This window comes from Pinus tabuliformis, chromosome 7 (assembly GCF_031772625.1).
Source record: "Pinus tabuliformis cultivar Carrire ecotype Pingquan chromosome 7, CPIR1, whole genome shotgun sequence".
NCBI lineage: Eukaryota > Viridiplantae > Streptophyta > Pinopsida > Pinales > Pinaceae > Pinus > Pinus tabuliformis.
In genome coordinates, this window is record NC_142293.1 from 2,075,059,224 (window position 1) to 2,075,078,704 (window position 19,481).

At 38.9% G+C, this 19,481-nt stretch overlaps 1 protein-coding gene across 1 annotated transcript; it reads right to left on the reverse strand.

Moving 5' to 3' along the window:
- Positions 1–18,255: 18,255 nt before the first annotated feature.
- LOC149256835 (putative serine/threonine-protein kinase PBL9) lies at positions 18,256–19,465 on the reverse strand. The gene is made up of 4 exons (XM_089460901.1): positions 19,403–19,465; positions 19,114–19,303; positions 18,885–19,017; positions 18,256–18,763 (listed from the first exon to the last, which is right to left on the reverse strand). The coding sequence occupies exons 2-4, from the start codon at positions 19,182–19,184 to the stop codon at positions 18,440–18,442; spliced, it is 528 nt and encodes a 175-aa protein (XP_089317027.1). The 5' UTR covers positions 19,185–19,303; positions 19,403–19,465; the 3' UTR covers positions 18,256–18,439.
- Positions 19,466–19,481: the final 16 nt, after the last annotated feature.

Genomic DNA, 19,481 nt, shown 5'->3' on the forward strand with positions numbered 1-19,481 from the left:
AACAATCAATAATCAACGCCCCCGCTTTAAACACTCCTAATTTTTCTGATCATTTCACATTGTATACTATCGCATCCGATTTATCTTATGCAGCAGTACTCACTCAGATTAATGATCACAACCTTGAAGCACCAATTTCATTTTATAGCTCAAACCTCCAGGGTGCTGAAATGAACTATTCCGATGTCGAAAAACAAGCCTTTGCTGTGTATAAAGCTGTCAAACATTATAGACCCTTCCTTTTAAAAGCTCATACAAAAGTCATAGTTCCTTTTCCTGCGGTTAGGCAATTACTAATCCAAAGGGAACTAGGTGAAAAAATGGCAAACTGGGTTACAACACTTCAAGAATATGATTTGGAAATTAAACCAGCAAAGATTGTTAGAGGCCAAGGTTTTTGCAGGTTATTAGCAGGAGCATCCAACATTCAAGAACTAGGTGATACAGAACATATTGAAGAAATCAACCAAATAAGTATCATTGATTCTGAATCACAGTATGCAGATCTGATCTTTTATTTGAAAAATGGATATGCACCTCCTAACTTATCTTATAAAAACAAAAGGGCCATTAGATTGAAAGAAAAAAACTTCACAATCGTTGATGATGTGCTTTTTAGGCAGAATTATGATTCAATTTTATTAAGATGCCTAGAAAAACCTGAAGCACAAAAGGTCTTGCAGGAACTACATGACGGACCAGCATGAGGACATTTTGGAGCCGACACAACAGCTCACAAAATCATTCATGCTGGATACTATTGGCCCACCTTATTCAGAGATGCTCATGAATATGTAAGGAAATGCCGAAGTTGTCAAACCGCTAGTGGAAGACAAAGAAAGTTAGCTTTCCCTTTGCAACCAGTCAACATTGAACAACCATTTGAGCAATGGGGACTGGACATCATCGGAGAAATCACTCCGCATTCATCCAAACAGCATAAGTATATTCTTACTGCCACTGATTATTTTACTAAGTGGGTTGAAGCGATTCCTTTAAAGACAACAAATTCTGAGGCAATTAGGGAATTCATAGATCAATTCATCATTACCAGGTTTGGTGTCCCAAATGCTCTTGCTTTCGATAACGCATCTTATTTCTCTGGAAATGCTATGTTTGAGTTCACCATTAAAAGAGGGTTTAAATTGAAATATTCTGCAAATTACTATCCCCAAGGTAATGGTTTAGCAGAGTCTACCAATAAAAACTTAATTAAAATTATTAAGCGAACTATCGAACAGAATCATAAAAACTGGCATAAATTTTTAATATTCGCACTATGGGCTGATAGGATAACTCAGAAGACATCCATAGGTTCGTCTCCATTCAACCTTGTATATGGAAAAGAAGCAGTCCTACCAACGAATCTTGTCCTTCCCTCTTTAGCCCTAGTCCAGTTTATTGAAGAAAACCCCTCTTCTTCTATTCAATTTAGACATGATCAAATCTTAAAATTAGAAGAAGAAAGAGAAAAGGCCAAAATTACTCATGCAAAACATCAACAGATTATTAAGTCATCTTTTGATTCAATATCATCTGGTTCAAAACAATTGCAAGTTGGTGACCTAGTTCTGAAATGGGGCAAAGCCCATGAAGAAAAAGGAAAACACACCAAGTTCCAGAAAATGTGGCTAGGACCATTTCAAATCTGTGAAAAGATAGGCCATTCGACATTCATGTTACAAGATTTATCAGGAAAGAGAGATTGTCTTCCTATTAATGGCCTCATCTTAAAGAAATTCTTCAACTGAGAAGGCAACCCCTTCTCCCTTTTAGTCCAATAGGATTTATAGTTTGTAGGACCATTAGGAAATAAAGTTGTAAGGTATCTTCCATTGGCCTTTGCTATACTAAAAAGGTTACTCAAAGAATTAGTTCTGATATTTACTTTTAAAGAAATAGAAGCCTTGAACAAAAGGGATAATCTCTAGGAAATTAGATATATTTACATTCTGAAATCCCACTTCAGTTTTGTAAAATCTTCTTAAAGTTTAGAACTATTGTAAATCATTTTATGATTTTTAAATTGGCCACTAAAAAGGTTATCAATATCAAAACAGAAACTAATTCAATCTTAGCATCTTCAACTCTTGCCTTGTCATCCATTCTCTTTTAAGAAGAAAATTTTCCATCCCATTCATCAAAGTTTATGATTACTCAGAGTGTAATTCTAAAATATATGATACAAAAGATAAGAGGTCTTATTACAAGCCTGCTTACCATGATCATTGGAAAATAACTTAACTGACATTACCAACACTGCATATCAAAATAGGGTAATGGCTTATTATCATAAGACAAGGGGTCTCATCACGAGCCAGCTTGTTCGGTTAAATTACTACCAGTGAATGGCATTGTCAAACAGCTGGCCACCAAACCAGGACAATGGCTTTTTATCTTACAAAATAATAAAAAAGAGAAATACAAAATATGAAAACATGTTTTTAATTCATTCTTTTAATCATACTCTGAAATGGATGGAACAATGGACAGTAAAATGGTTAAAAAGGTATCCCTGTCGAAACTATGAACGTTTGCTAGCAGCAGAGGCTCTACCTATGACAAAGGAGTTAATAAAAAAAGCTAAGTTGGAAAGGTTTTCTGTTTTATCATTATCAACCAATAAAAGCCAATTTAAAACATAGAATGTATCTAATTTTAAACAAAAGAAGAAATTAGCAAAATGACTTTTGTTTTATGCAGAATGTATGTATACCTAATTATATTAGAAATTTCCTCTTTGATAAGATTCTTATTTTGAAGAAAGTTTAAAAGTATTTCAATATTTCTCAGAGATAACTGTTTCTCCCAGCGAGTCGCCAATTGTTGTGCTATACAACAACCCCCCATTTCATAAAATTTTTACTTACAAAACCTTGATATGAAATGGGTCCCTTTTAGATAAAATTGGTATTAACTCATCATTATTCAAAAAGGTCCGAATTAAAATAAACAAACTTATTAACCTTTTTTGATAAATCACTTAATCAAATGGATGATATTTTGTTATTGCGATAAAGCGATCGCAAAATCGCATATCGCAATAACACAAGGCGCATAACATATGGCACATTGGCTTTCCCCGACGCGACAATACATAAAACGATATCGGATATCGGGAAGCCATGTAAATAAAGCTAAAGGGCCCCCTTCCTCCCGATGCGATATCGCTATCGGCAATCGGAGATGTATAACGCATATATTGCAACCTTCCTTTAAAACCTCCCGATGCGACTTAGTGATCTCATTATCGGCGATCGGGGATTCCTAAAAGCATGCATCACATATCCTCTTTAAAGCCCTCCTAATGCGAATTAGCGATATCGCCATCGGTGATCGGGGATTTCTAATGCCACACCAATATAACAATTCGAGCATTCCCCCGACTGCCGATTGCGATAGAGATAAGCGCAGATTCCAAAAAAGATTGATAAAGCCAGGATTCATTATGGTTAATTATTATTAAAGGCCTTTGTTTTTCCAATAAGTGATTCACTTGCGCTCAACCGCCAAAATATCAAAAGCCACGCTTAAACCACTTATTTGGCCAATAAAACGATGTAATGGGCATTTAAGAGATTGACAGGTTCAAACGGCCATTTAATGAAACAGTAAAGCTAAAATCTCTTCGGAGATTGTATTCACGGCCACCTTAAGTGAATCCCCTATTATGCATTGATGAACATATATTGTTTATATTCGGTTCGCGCCACCATTCTCCATATTATGCTTATCTTCTCTTCTGTGCAGAACTCTCACAAAGCAGCAAATTCGGACCAAATGGGGAAGAAGTCTAAGAAAACTGGAACAGCTCCCGCCTCTGTAGTCATAGGACAATACATGGCCGACCCAGGACCAAGCAAAAAGGGACTGATTTCGGACACTACCTGTTCAGGACTCGGTAGAACTACTTGGCTCAACACCTACAATCTAATTGAAGCTGAAGAACCTGAGATAGCCACAGTGCAAGCTACAGCAGGCAGTACACGGAAGTCTGATGCTACTCTTAAGAATTTGGCCGATTCTTACCTTCATCGGATAGCAGCCCGAGAACAGATGTTCCCATACACAGATGTGGTAAAATGGGCGATTGAAGAAATCCCGATCACAAACAGAACATTTTGTACCATGGATGGGAGAGTGTTCGGCTCCTTCCAACCCGATGATTTGAGGCAAATGTACCATTTGCCTACACCGGAAAAGAAGTACAATAAAGCATTTCTGGAGAAATTCAGAAATGAGAATGATATTGAGTCTGAACCTATACGGGATTGGAGGTAAAACCCAGCCAAGCACAAGCATGAGTCTTCGGGTAAGTACTCTATTGATTCCTTAGCCTCTCCTTATTGTTATGTTGCATTAATGATGTGTAGGCTTTGGGGATTACATGATTCCTCAAACTTCACTATAGAAATGGTACCTTTGATAGAGGCAGCATGCAACAGTGATATAATGGATTGGGGAAATATCCTGTCTGATAAATTAGCAACAACGGTGCTTGAATTCAGAAACAAATCCCGCGTTACTGAAAGGTTTATCCCCCCATTTTACTATAGCGCCTACATTTTAGATACCCTGTGTTTTAATTCTGAATTTCCTGTGTTAGGGTGGAGATGGACTCCACAAGACCCCATGCCCATTCATATATACCATCAGAAGTTATGGAAACCTCATCATAAGCATCATATATATCAAATTTGCAATGGATTCATGTTACCTATCCACTATGCAATTTTTGACAAACCTGCTCCCAAGATTTCCTCACTAGCAGAAATTGATTTGTCATCCATAGGGAGATGGTTCGGAGAAGAAAAATTCACTTATGTGAGAATCTTCGGCAGCCATGCCAGACCTCATGTCCTCCCTTTGTACATACCGGACAAACTGTTTGCACGAGAGATAGCATATCAGATTACATCCGAAGGAGTCACACAGACTCTTAGGAATAAGAAGAAACAGGTTTGGCCTCCTTTTCCTCTAAGATGCGGTGTTTACGCTCTGCATGATTATAAACATGCAGAGAAAGAAGCAGACAAAATTAAGGCACTAAATCTTGCTACTCTTCCTAATAGGCGATTTGATCCAAACAAAGTCGCCTACAATGCACTTGAACAGGCAAAACTCACAAAGTTTGAAAATAAAAATGATGAGTTTGATGACGTGTTCTCTTCAGCTGAGTCGAGATTCCAGGTTCGATCACTAGCCAGAATGAGATTCCATGATGACGGGTTAGTTGAATTCAACAGACTTAGAGAACAGAGGTTGCAAACTCTGCCTCTAGATCTATTAGCAACGACTCCAATGACACAGTCAAGCGAGCCTGAACAGCGACCTCCTGCTATATCAGAAATTGCTGGGGAAACCCAAACAAAAGAGCAGGAGAGAAAAGAACAGGAAGAAGTGCAGAGAAAAGAATAGGAAGAAGTACAAAGGAAAGAGCAAGAGCAGAGCAACATGGACATTAATGTAGATGCCCAGATTGACCCGAAATTGCTCCAGGAATGGCAGTAGTTCGACTCAATCATAAGCAATCTTGAAAGCTGAAAAAGAAGCCAATACGTCAAAAGCGGCAGACATACAGGATGTAACATCAACAGAGGTTCCAAGTGGGACCAGTGGCCTACCCCCTTCAACAGGAATAGAGATAATTCCCAAAGGTCCTTCCGATCAAATCATTCTGCAAGTGGAAGACATACCTCCACTAGACGTCTTTTACGGTCCAAAGCACAAGGTTTTAGTAAAACGACAGCGGAAAAGGAGAAGGATTGATCAACCTTCCCCATTCCCTGAACAAACAGTGACTGGCAGTGTGGTTTGTAAGGAGGAATTTGATCCTTCTGATGACTTAACTAAATTGTCCCAATATGCTCGAGCCTATTCGGCAGCTACCATAGACAAAGCATCAGAAGTGAGCAATCTATTGAAAGAAAAGGACCAGGCGATATCTTTGTTACAAGCACAGCTATCAGAGGCACAATAGAAGACAAAACAAGCAGAACAACAATTGCTCACACAACAACAAATAAATCATCAGTTGAATGAGCAGTTGCTTAAGGAGAAACAAAGAATTGATTCAAGCGCAATCCAGAAGCATAAAGAGTTGTCGGAAGCGTTGGCGAAATTGAAAGCGCTAAATGAACAAATGGTCAAATCAAAAGATGAGAAAATCGCTCAGTTATCAGGCCAAATAGAAAAGACCAAGAACCTTCCGCAGCCGGCCGAGTTCAGAGCAGAAGTGACAACAATTAACAAAGCATTGGTAATTCAAATAAAACTACTATGTCAAAAAATTGCCCAAGCAGAACCACTATGTGACATAGTAGCATCCATAAGTGATAAATCGGTAAATGCTAGAACATATTTTGAGCAAGCCAAGGAAACCTTGACCGATTTCCTTGAGTGGCAAGATACTAAAGAAGGACAGGCAGCTAATCTGCCAAAAATCTTAGAATCCCACAAAGAGATTCTATTTATGGAATGGCAATCCCAATTAATGAAGGCAGAGAGGGAAGTTTCCAAATGCAAGTTAACCGCAAGTAATTTGGTTGAATTGATCAATGATACTCTCTACTTGTCTAACATGATCTCTCAATGCACTCCAGGTAAATTACCATCAACTAAAACATTGGAGCAGTCATGTTACCCAAAGCTAGAAAAGAATGGGAGATTAATTGCTGGTATTAACAGTTTAACTTGGGACACCTATTGGTTGTTCCTAGTAAAACAATATAGCCGGAGAGCCGCCCTCAAATGCCTGACAGATGCAATCGGGTGTATTATTCCCGATATATAGGATGCCACCTATGCTGCTCAACTTAATTCTCGTCTCAATCGACCTCCAGAAGTGGAAAGAATGCTTGCAATATGCCAACTCAGGTCGAAGGGCAAACAACCAGAATGATGAATCATGCTGCCGACTGCCAGATTGCCATGAAGAAGATATTCAAGATGAAGTGTACCAATTTAATAGCATTTTAATTTTGTAGTTTGTTAATTTAGTTTAGTATTTATAGACCCTTTCATGTATTTAGAAAGGGTCGTAAAAGTTTTTGTATATGACTGAAAACTGAAGTTGCACTATTGTACTTCGGGCATATTTTTTATAAAGACTTGTCCAATTGTTCTTATTCTGATAACGAAGCTTTATGTGAATGAGCACTATTGCTGTTGTTTAAAGTGTTTCCGAATCGGAAGAAGAATTCCAAATAGCGATTGATATTGGGAGTGATTAGCAGCTCATATGGTACTATTATCTATGTCTGAATTCATTCTTTTTATATGAATTATTGTTTGATCGCTTTTGCTATTATCAGATATATGCATGTGCTGTTAACAACATTCTTTATTCTTTCCACTATTGGATGTTTACAGCATGCTTTTCTTTTAATCATGCATGTATCGATAATATAAATGATAAGTGTAGCAATGTTGTGTTAATCGCTTTGTTTAACTATTTGAATAAAGCAGACATTGAGTGAATAAATGTCTATGTTTATTAGATAGAGTCATCTATATGCTTGTTAATAAACAGAGATCATCAAGCGCTACACTTTAAAGATTAGAAGCTCCCGGGATTAGTAGTAGTCTTTTATATTTTTGCTGATAGATTTAATTATCCACCTATCGTTAGACTAGATAATCAATCATTCATCCACCCCTTTTTATTCATTATCGGGAAACTGGTCCCATTATATCCAGTCGGAGCCACCATCCCAAACGGAAAAGGAGCTGTATTAAGATCCGGACCAGGTGGTTATCCCCCAATGTTGATGCAACGATTTTCGGTGCCTCAACAGGCCCAAAACTAAGTCATTATGCTATTGTAAGTTTGAGAGAGGCATTGTTGAAAGAAAGAGAGCTAAGTTGGAGGAATTCGAGTGAGTGAAGGCCAATTTCTAGGTGCACGACGCATATACCAGGGCGCGCGGTGCACACAGAGAGCGCAACGCACTAGCAGCCAACGCACATTAAAAAATCAACAAGGGCACGGCGCACTGGGCTTGGTGCACGACGCACACAGCCAAGGAGCTCACAACACTTGCAAATTTGTTTCATATCCCGGTTGAAGGCTAGCAAGCAAGAGGTAGGCTCAAATGAAGCCTCTTCTCTGTCAAATTGATCAATGGTTTGGTGTTTCTAAGATGTTGAATGATATCCAAAGCACATTGGCCATCCATGAAAATAATCATCAAGAAAAAATGATAAACGGGGTTGCAAATTTGTGAAGACGCCACCAAGGTTTTGCTCCCCTCCCCTTGTCCCCTCACTCCTCATCGTTTTCACCTCCATTCCACCATGTCTCCCAAGAAAGCCCCCTAAAAATCTCCACTAAAACCACACCCCACATTTTCCAAGAAAATTTGTGTCATTTTGCAATGCGTGGCGCACACACAAGGTTGTGCGGCGCACTCAGGGCTCGCGGCGCACTGGGAGCCCGGCCACAGTGTTAATATTGCATTGGTGCGGCGCATACCCGGCACACGGCGCACTGGGCAAAGCGCGCGACGCACAGGCCTGTGAGCCTAAAAAACCACCAAATCGCCCAAATTTTTGTGAATAGCTCTCAAAATTGCAAAGGTGGCCCTAGATACCTTCACCATTGATCCTTAATTCAAAGAGAAATATGTTTTTGGTGACCATGAAATCAAAGGCAATTTTTTTTAAAGTAAACCCAAAACTGACACAAAGAAGGTCAAAAAGCTAGGGTTTTGCTACAGTGACATCATTGCTAAAACATGCTCCTACCCTACCCCTATTAAACTAATCCCTCTGTAGCATTTTACCCTAATAATCACCCAACCTCCACTGTGATCATATTCATTTAATTCCCTTGATTCCTATGGCTAAACACCCAAACCCTACCTCAACAAAATCCAAACCCTATCCCATCAAAACTATACCCAAAATACTCCTAAATCCCTGATAACTTTCTCCTCTTAAATCCCTATTCCCCTTTCATCATTCCCCTCCTAACACCCCCTGTTTTATTGTCCCCTTGGTGACAGATTCTCAGGGCAACCACCAGTTTCATTAGATTCAGAGGGCAGCAAAAGAAAACTCAGGGTATATACAGCAATAATGGCATCAGGAATTTCATCAAATTATGAGGGGGATACACACAGTGACACATCTTCAGGAGAGAGGGCGCATAGGAGACATCACCGGAGTGGCAGACATCTCAGAGACGAGCCAAACACCCTCACAGAGCTACAGGCATGCCCACTTGCCATGTCCTGTTTCCAACACTTGGCATGTTATGAATTTTGCCAAAGGGTGGCAAATGTCAAAGTACACCATGAGTTGGCCCGCATTTTTGCACTACATCTACAGGGAGGTCAATCGATATTGGTTGGAGTCACTTTCACCTTGACACGGGAGGCCATATCTGTAGCAATAGGGATACCAAACATTGGGGAGCAGTGGCATAAGAAAAAGAAGGTGGAGAGGCATTACTATGAGCCTTACATCAAGAACAGCTATTTGAGCCAGCTCACTAGAGTCTTTCCGTTTAGGTTTTTGAGGGATGAGTATGCCCCACTCATGAGATTGATCATAAAATATTTCAGTTGTGAGGGAAGGTTTTCCCGCCTCTATGCATATCACATCCGGTTACTCATGCACTTCACCAGGGTGCGGATGATGAACCTCCCATTTTTCATATGCAATAACATAGAGAAGATGAAGAACTTTATGCAGCACAAGACCCCGCGACAACAGCTGAACAGTGTATATCATTTTGCTCTCATCAGGATTTTAGTGGATCATCAGTTGGGGTTACAGGGTATTGCTTGGGAGGACTTCATCTCCCGTGATTTCTTCAGCGCTCCACCAGTGGTATCAGAGGCAGAGCATGAGGTGGGGGGTCCTTCACATCAGTTTGAGCGCCACGAGGCTGCCACCATGCCAGTGTATATATCATATCAGAGGGGCAGTAGACCACTGTTTGCAGCAGCAAAGCGAGTGTTATCTCCACCCGGGGTGGAAGGGGCCTCGCTTCCGACATCAGTACAGCAGGAGCAGAGCAGAGGCAAAGAGCCATTGCATAATGAGGGGCCTTTGGGAGTGCCATCAGGTGAAAGAGAGACCGAGTTTGTTCTCCTCCACGATGACGACACCGACAGAGAGCCAACAAATGAGGAGCTTAGAGAGGTAATCCAGGAGCAACAATCAGAGATAAAGACCTTGTCCCTCGACTTGGAGAGGGCCAAGTGGAACATAAAGTACCTGGAACATAGGAACAAGTAGCTAAAAGACCAGCAGGCGATCATGGAGCTGCGAGACATTTGTGAGCATCGCCAAGCTGCTCAAAGGGCAAGGATTGAGCTCAGTTCCTTGGAGCAAGAGGTAAAGGAAGATCGGGAGGCCAACCTTGAGAGAACCAATATGCACTTGGAGAGGCTACTATACAAAGCAAACAAGGACCTTGCGCTACTGAGGCATATGGAATTTCATACCGTGCAAGAAACATGAGCGCCAAGGCCCGAATAAAGAGCTTGAAGGCTAAATTGAGGAAAGCAACAAGGAGATCAAATGAGGCTAAGGAGCAAGATAGACTTAGAATCTTGGCTGAGGCTTCTTTGGCTCAACATGTCACCCCATAGGGGACCTCCAGTCCAAATTTCAGCAAATTTGGAGAAATTTTGAGCAAATTTTGTTTTTTTGTGCAAAAAACAGGAAATTCCTCCCTGTGTGCTGCGCCACTGGCGCGACGCTAAAAACTCTAGGGCTCCAATTGAGGAATGGTTTGCATTTTTGGTTTCAGCATCGAAAATCATGACTACTAATGTCTGGGCAAAATTTTTTGAGAAGATCTGGGCCTCCTAAAGGTCAAAAAACACCCAAAAATTGCCTCTATGCCACTTTTTTGAAACACAGAAAGCAGTCTTGGGAGAATGAAGTTTTGGAGGGGCAAATGAACTCCAAATTCAAAAATTCTAGTTGGGTTGGAAAGTAGACAGGACATGCTTTCCAACAAGCCCACTTGGGCACATTTTGGACACCCGAAAGTGCCCCAAAACAGGATCCAAAGTGGCGTGACGCACAGAGAATTTGGCGCGGCGCATAGGGGAAAAAGTGCTAGTTTGCTCTCGTTTCGCGACTTCTCCAAGTGGGCCCGGTCTTCTATGCTTCGGTTTTTTGGTACCCAAAGCAGCATTTAAATAGATTTTTCTGCAGATTGGCATCCATCCAAGTGGGAAAGGAATACAAAGGGTCATCCCATGCCAAATGTCATGTTCGTGAGCATTGCACCTGTAGCTGATGGTTGGCTCTCCAGCTCCATTTTGTGATCATTCGAGTAACTCCCCAACCCTTGGCCGTTCTATCTATTCCTCACTCATTCTATATATTGTAAGCAAGCTATTTGAAAAAGGTTGGTTGGCTTGTAAGTTCTGGGAGACTATGGGAAAGAAACTTTGTTTCTTCACAGTGTATTTTTGACAAAGAATTAATGAAAGGCAGCGGCTCTGTTTCATGAGATTCTTGTGGTTCTGAGTGTAGCAAATGTGTTTTTGATGTTTTCATATGTATTTTGTTATGTTTCATAATTCAATTCATGTTTATTTCCAGTGAAATTTTCTGAGTGAGATTAGGTAGAATTCAATTTTATTGCTCTGCTTGTGGGAAAATTTCATGTTCAGTGTTATTCTTCTGTTGAAAAGGATTCATGTAACTATGCCCTTTTCACTTTCTTCAGCAATCTTTTCTTTCGGCGTTACCTCAAACTAAAATTGCTACACTTTTTGCCTACCTTGCCTCACGGAATAATCTGTGCCTTCATATTAAATTCTTTGTTCTTAGCTGATCGTTGGTCCCATACCATCCCAGAAGCTCGGTCATTCATGAAAATTGTTTCCCGAATCCCTATTCACTTACTAGCCTAAGGTAAATATTTCATTGTAAGTCATCTCAGACCGTTTTCGATTATCTATTCACTGAGCGTGACTCGTAGAGGGCCCTCTCCTGTTCTGGTAAGGCTAGCTACCAGACTGAGCGTGGTTTGTGGTTACCCTAATTTTTGCCTTCCTTCAGCCCAGGGCAGATTTAGGTGCTAGCAGGTGTAATTGCACAATTATGTTCTCTAGATGTTTCCACATCAAAATTATCTATTTCTCCAGATCTCGAAAAAGTCTTCGACAATCATTCCAAGGTATTTGAGACTCCTAAAGGTCTCTCACCTATTCATGATCATGATCATGCTATTCATATGATTCTAGGAAGTGTTCCTACAAACATCAAGCCGTACAGATATCCCTATGCCCAAAAGAGTGAAATTGAACGTATGGTTGCAGAAATGCTAGAGGCTGGTATAATTCAACCTAGTCAAATTTCTTTCTCTGCTCCAGTAGTATTGGTGCACAAGAAGGATGGATCATGGCGCATGTGTCCAGATTATAGGAAGCTCAACAAGCTCACTATTAAAGATAAGTTTCCCATTCCTGTCATTGATGAATTACTGGATGAATTGCATGGATCAATTTACTTCACCAAGTTGGATCTTCATTCAGGATATCATCAAATCATAATGAAGACTGAAGACATTCCGAAAACAACATTTAGAACTCATGAGGGTCATTATGAATTTTTGGTCATGCCTTTTGGCTTTACCAATGCACCTTCTACATTTCAAGGTTTGATGAATTCCATTTTCAAACCCTTCCTTAGAAAATTTGTGTTAGTATTTTTTGATGATATACTAATCTACAACAAGTCTTGGAAGGATCATGTTGAACATGTTGACAGGGTGCTACAACTATTGGAGGAGAAACAATTATATGCAAAGAGATCCAAATGTTTCTTTGGAGTACAAGAGGTGGAATATTTGGGTCATATTGTATCTCATGAAGGAGTTAAGGTAGACCCTAGCAAAATTAAAGCCATTAAGGAATGGAAAATCCCCACATCCATAAATCATTTGCGATGATTTCTCGGGTTGATAGGGTATTATCGCAAGTTTGTTAAGAATTATGGGAGAATAGTAGCACCTATAACAACATTATTGAAGAAAGATGCATTTTCATGGACTCCAGAAGCAATAAAGGCCTTCGAACATCTTAAAGAGGCAATGTGCCAAGCACCGGTCTTAGCTACACCGAACTTCACAAAAACCTTTATTATGGAATGTGATGCTTCAGGAAATGTTATTGGTGTTGTTTTAATGCAAGATGAAAGATACATTGCTTTTGAAAGTCATCCAATCAAGGGAAAGTTTTTACACAAAGCTATTTATGAGAAGGAAATGTTGGCAATACTACATGCACTTAAGAAATGGCGACCCTACCTAATGGGAAGACACTTCAAGGTAAAAATGGATCATGATAGCCTTAAATACTTTTTAGAACAAAGATTATCCTCTGAAGAGCAACAAAAGTGGGTCACAAAGATGTTGGGTTATGACTTTTAAATCATCTACAAAAAAGGGAAGAAAAATGTGGTGGCAGATGCACTCTCAAGAAATGATGAGGATGTGGAAGCATTGTTGTGCGCCATTTCTATTATACAACTAGATTGCATAAATGAAGAAAGGGAGGAATGGAAGAATGATGAAGAAGTGTGGGCACTTATTCTAAAGTTACAACAAGATTCCAGTACATCTGATACATTTAGCTGGAAAAATGATTTGTTATGGTACAAAGATCGCTTATACCTCTGTAAGAATTCACAACTCAAGCAAAAGATTCTTATGGAATTGCACACTTCTCCCTCAGGAGGGCACTCAGGATTTTTAAAAACTTACCACAGGGTTAAGAAGGAATTTTTTTGGGATGGCCTTAAATCGGATATTCAAAAGTTTGTGGCAGAATGTTTGGTTTGCCAACAAAATAAAGTTGAAACAATTAAGACACCGGGTCTATTACAACCTTTATCCCTTCCAAGCCAACGTTGGGAGGAGGATTCAATGGATTTTATCACAAGTTTACCCAAGTCTAAGGGAAAGAGTGTCATCATGGTGGTAGTTGACAGACTTACCAAGTATGCACATTTTTGTGCATTATCACATCCATTTAAAGCCAATATAGTTTCCACTGCATTTATGGAAACAATTCAAAAGCTACATGGAAACCCAAAGATTATTGTAAGTGACAGAGATCCCATTTTCACTGGAAATTTTTGGACAGAATTATTTTCTTGTCTCGGTACTCAGTTAGCTCATAGCTCATCTTATCATCCTTAATATGATGGGAAAACTGAGATAGTAAACAAATGTTTGGAAGGATATCTTCATTGCTTTGTATCTGATAAATAGACACAATGGATCAAATGGTTGCCTCTGGCTGAATGGTGGTATAACACTTCCTTCCATATAGCAACAAAAATGACCCCATTTATGGCACTTTATGTATATCAGCCACCATCCATCACATCATATTTAAAAGAAAATTATAAGGTTCAAGCAGTGGAACATCACATCGAGCATCAACAACAAGTCCTCCAACTCTTAAAGGATAACCTCGTGTTGGCACAAAATAGAATGAAACAACAGGCAGATCAACATCGCAACGAAAGAAGTTTTGATGTAGGTGAATGGGTATTCCTACAGCTACAACCATATAAACAAATTTCCCTCAAGCAAGCTAAGAAGGATAATAAATTATCACCAAAGTATTTGGTCCGTACAAGGTGTTGCAAAATATTGGTACTATGGCATACAAATTGGAGCTTCCTGTAGCTTCTCGAGTGCACCCAGTTTTCCATGTTTCATGTTTAAAGAAGGTTATAGGCGACAAGCTCCTAGTTCAAACAATATTGCCAGAACTTGATGAGGAAGGAAAAATTATATTGGAACCGGAAGCAGTCACAGAAACAAGAACTCGACAGCTATGAAATCAATCAATTTCAGAGTATCTCATTAAGTGGAAGAACTTATCCGCTGAAGATTCCACATGGGAGGATGAGAATTTTATACAGAAGCATCCAAAACTACTAAAGCATTGAGGACAACACTTTTTTGAAGGAGAGAGGCATGTTAGGTCCCTATAATACTAGTGATTACCCCATTACTATTATAGTTGTATCCCTTATTAATATTATTGTGCCCCTATTGTCCCCATATTGTTATTATTGTGCCCCATAGAATCCCTCTATTGTTATTTTTGTGCCTTTATATTATTATTGTTAGGTCGGCTGGGTTATATTGTGACTCCTTAGACTCCTATATATAGAAAGGAGGTTTTGACATTTGAATCATCAAGGAATAATTCATTTGTTAATGTAAAGGAGGTTGCCCCCTCGAAGAGGCTGAATTCTAAGGCGTTGATCTATCTTTTCTATCTTTATGTGAGTTGGTTTCATAACAGTTTGAAGTTTCTAACCTCACATGCATTAGTTTTTGGTTTGCCCAAGGTAGAAGAGCATAAGGAGGTTTGTGAAGGATGTACTACAGGAAAGCATGCAAGGGAAAGGTTTCCAAAGGGAATTGCATGGAGGGTTCATCACCCACTTTAGCTTGTTCATTCAGACATATGTGGTCCTATGCAAACTAAGAGTTTGGGTAAGTCATCATATTTCATCACTTTTATTGACGATTACTCACAAAATTGTTGGGTATATTTTTTGAAGGCCAAAAGTGAAGCCCTGGATCCATTCAAGAAGTTCAAAGCCCTTGTAGAAAATGAGAGAGGGTACAAGATCAAATGTTTGCGGACTGACCTGGAGGAGAATTCTGCTCAAAAGCTTTCCAGATTTATTGTGATATGAATGGCATCAAGAGGCAACATACTACAGCATACACACCCAACATAATGGCGTAGCTGAAAGAAAAAATCGTACTGTGGTTGAAATGGCAAGATGCATGTTACAAACTAAGGGATTAAGCAACTCTTATTGGGGAGATGAAGATGCTACAACAATGTACATCCTCAACCATAGCCCCACCAGTGCACTAGAAAAGATGACTCCTTATGAAGCTTGGTATGGAAAAAGGCCTAATGTTAATCATTTCAAAGTTTTTGGTTGTTTGACTTATGTGCATGTACCTGATCAGAATAGAAAAAAGTTAGATGCAAAGAGTGAGTTATGTATTTTTATTGGGTATGGTGAGACAAGCAAGGCTTATAAATTGTATAATCCTCTAAATAACAAGCTTATTGTCTCAAGAGATGTAATTTTTTATGAAGGGGGAGTTTATGGTCATAAAAAAGCCATGTTGAGAAGACAAAATCTGTTTTGAATGATGATATAATTGTTGATAATGATCATGAGCATCCAACTAATGTTTCTGTAACTAGTGGCTTAACTCCACCAAGTAGCCCTTCATCAATTTCTTCAACATCAAGTTCAAGTCCAACTTATTCTCCAAGTTCTACAAGGAAGGTAGAAAGATTGAGTGATATTTATCAGAGGAGTGCAAATCAAGCACATGAAGAAAGCCCAATAGGTGAGATAGTCAATTTTGCTTTATTAGTCAAGGCTATTTTTGAACCATCCTGTTTTGAAGATGCATGTACTAATGAGGTTTGGATGCGAGCCATGCAAGAAGAGATTGATTCCATTCAAAGGAATGACACTTGGAAGTTGACAAAGCTTCCACATCACAAGAAAAATATTGGAACCAAATGGGTCGATACGACTAAATTTAATAGTGATGGGAGTGTTGAAAGATACAAAGCAAGATTAGTTGCTAAAGGATTCACACAGAAGTATGGAATTGATTATGAAGAGACATTTGCACCAGTAGCAAGACAGGAGACCATTAGAATGTTGATTTCCTTAGCAGCTCAGAAAAAGTGGAGCATACATCATATGGATGTGAAAAGTGCCTTCTTGAATGGGTACTTAGAAGAGGAAGTATATGTGGGTAGCCATAAGGTTTTGAAGTGGAAGGAAAGGAGAATAATGTCTACAAGTTAAAGAAGGCTTTGTATGGTCTCAAGCAAGTACCAAGAGCGTGGTATGCTAGGATTGATGGATACTTTCAGGAAAATGGCTTTCAGAGAAGTAAGAGTGATCCTACCCTTTAATACAAACAAGAAGGTATTGATATTCTAATCATAAGTTTGTGTGTTGATGCTCTATTGTATATGGATAGTAGTTCTAAGATGAATGATAAATTCAATGTTGCTATGATGAATGAATTTGAGATGAAAGATCTAGGCATCATGAAATATTTTCGAGGAATGAAAGTTTATCAAAGTAAGGATGAGATTTTCATTTGTCAGACAAAGCATGCACATGATATGCTAAATAAATTTGATATGCTTGATTGTAATCCATCCCCTACTCCAAGTGCTCATGGAGAGGTGTTATGTAGAGATGATGGTGCTGATTTAGTTGATGAGAAAACTTACAAAAGTATTGTGGGGAGCTTTATATTTCTAACCCACACAAGGCCTGATATTACATATTCAGTTTCACTTGTTTCAAGGTATATCACAAATCCATCTGAAATACATATGAAGGCAGCCAACAGGATTTTAAAGTATGTGAAAGACACTCTAAATTTTGGTATTCATTACTACTCTTCTGAAAAGTTCAATCTTGTTGGATTTAGTGATTCAGATTGGGGAGGTAGTCTTGATGACCGTGAGTCCACATATGGAAATTGTTTCTCTTTTGGTTCTGGTTTGATTGCATGGAGCTAAAAAAACAAAGCATTGTTGCCCTCTCATCCACAAAAGCGTATGTTGCAGTTACCTCAACGGGGGCTCAGAAAAATTTTGGAAAAAATTGGAGAAAAACAAATTCAACCTATAGTGATTTATTGTGATAATGTAAGTGCCATCAAGTTAGCAAAGAATCCAATTCATCACAACGGCACAAAGCATTTTGACATGAAATATCACTTCATTAGAGATTTGGTGCAAAAGAAGGATATTGAATTGAAGCATATAAAAACTCAATTTTTGGCACTATGAGATAAGATAGTAAATCCTCATTAATCATTAAGGGGAAGTGTTGGGAATAATGCTTAATTAGTTATGTAAATTGCTGACAAATTAGTGAGCAGATTTTGTGTTCTTTGCAAAATTAGGGCAGCAAATTGTTAAGATAGTTCATGTTGGAAATTCGCTGTAAGATTTGTTTCGAGTTGATTGTTAATAATTTTACTATATAATAATGTACTTAATAGTTCAATTAATATATGAGATTTACAGCGATTTTTAGCTTACACATTCACTGTGTTTTATTTGTTATATATATATATATAGTTATATTGGCTTATCAGCGAGGTTAAATAAGTAATTTCGTATTCCACATAGATGGTTACTCAAATACTCAAAATCATTGGGACCACTTAATCGTTTATCTAAATCTGCAATTCTGTTCCTAACCTAAAAGTTTGCAATTCTGTTCATAACCTAAAAGTTTAAGGACAATATGATGATTACAAAAGTGACAAACAATGGCAGCACTTTATTAAAATTTAAGCATAATCTAAACAGTCTGGTTAAGACGTTTTAGTATTCTGTTCGCGTCTCTGATTAGATGGGTATATGCGAAGTTATCTTCCTACATTTGACATGTTGCAGCTGTCATCGCTCCACTCCATTCCTTCGCGTTTAGTTGATACATCCCCATTCTGGATGCCGTTCTCCTCTGCAATTGAAATACAATCCTTATCCTCCTCAACTTTGATAGCCTCTTTGAGTTCCGCCACTAGCTCACTTACAGTCGGCCTACGTGACGGTAAAGCCTGAACACATCTCATCGCTATTTTGGCAACATTGCTCACAGATTTCATGTCGTAACCTCCACACAACCTCTGGTCTATCACGTCTATTATCTTGCCACCATTTTCATCGGTCTCTAGTAGATACGGTGTCACCTGTAAATATGTCACGCCAATACTTATTGTTAGTCTCTAGCAGAAGATGCACTACGAAATATTCTGTTGTCAATGTTGTTAAATATTTATATTTTGCATGATTGGTAATAAGGTTCCTTACCCATCGAACAATGTTTATTTCTTCTTCAGGTAAATTTGTATCTATGGGTGCCCTACCGGATAATATCTCTAGCAACACCACTCCAAAGCTATGCACATCACTCTTCTCCGTCAACATTTGAGTGTTGAAATACCTGTGAAAGTTTGTCACCAACAAAAATTAACAAATACAGTACGATTGCCTCTACTCATAATAAAAAATATTGTTGCAAAGAGAGTAAGTTACATACTCTGGATCCAGATATCCGAATGTTCCTTTCACTACAGTGGTAACATGAGTAGCGTCCCCATCAATTGTCATCTTTGAAAGACCGAAATCCGCCAATTTTCCATTCAAATTGCTGTCCAAAAGGATGTTGGCGGTCTTGACGTCCCTGTGAATTATCTTCGGGTTGCAACCCACGTGCAAGTATTCCAGGCCTTTGCATAGAAATCCAATTAGATATACTGTTACTTATGGATTTACTCCCATTTTCGTAATCAATACTGTAAACAATAAGCGTTAAAAGAAATAGTTACCCTGCGCTGCATCTAAAGCTATTTTGAGCCTTCTTTTCCAATTTAGATCTGAATTTTCTGCACGGGGACCTGGAAAGAA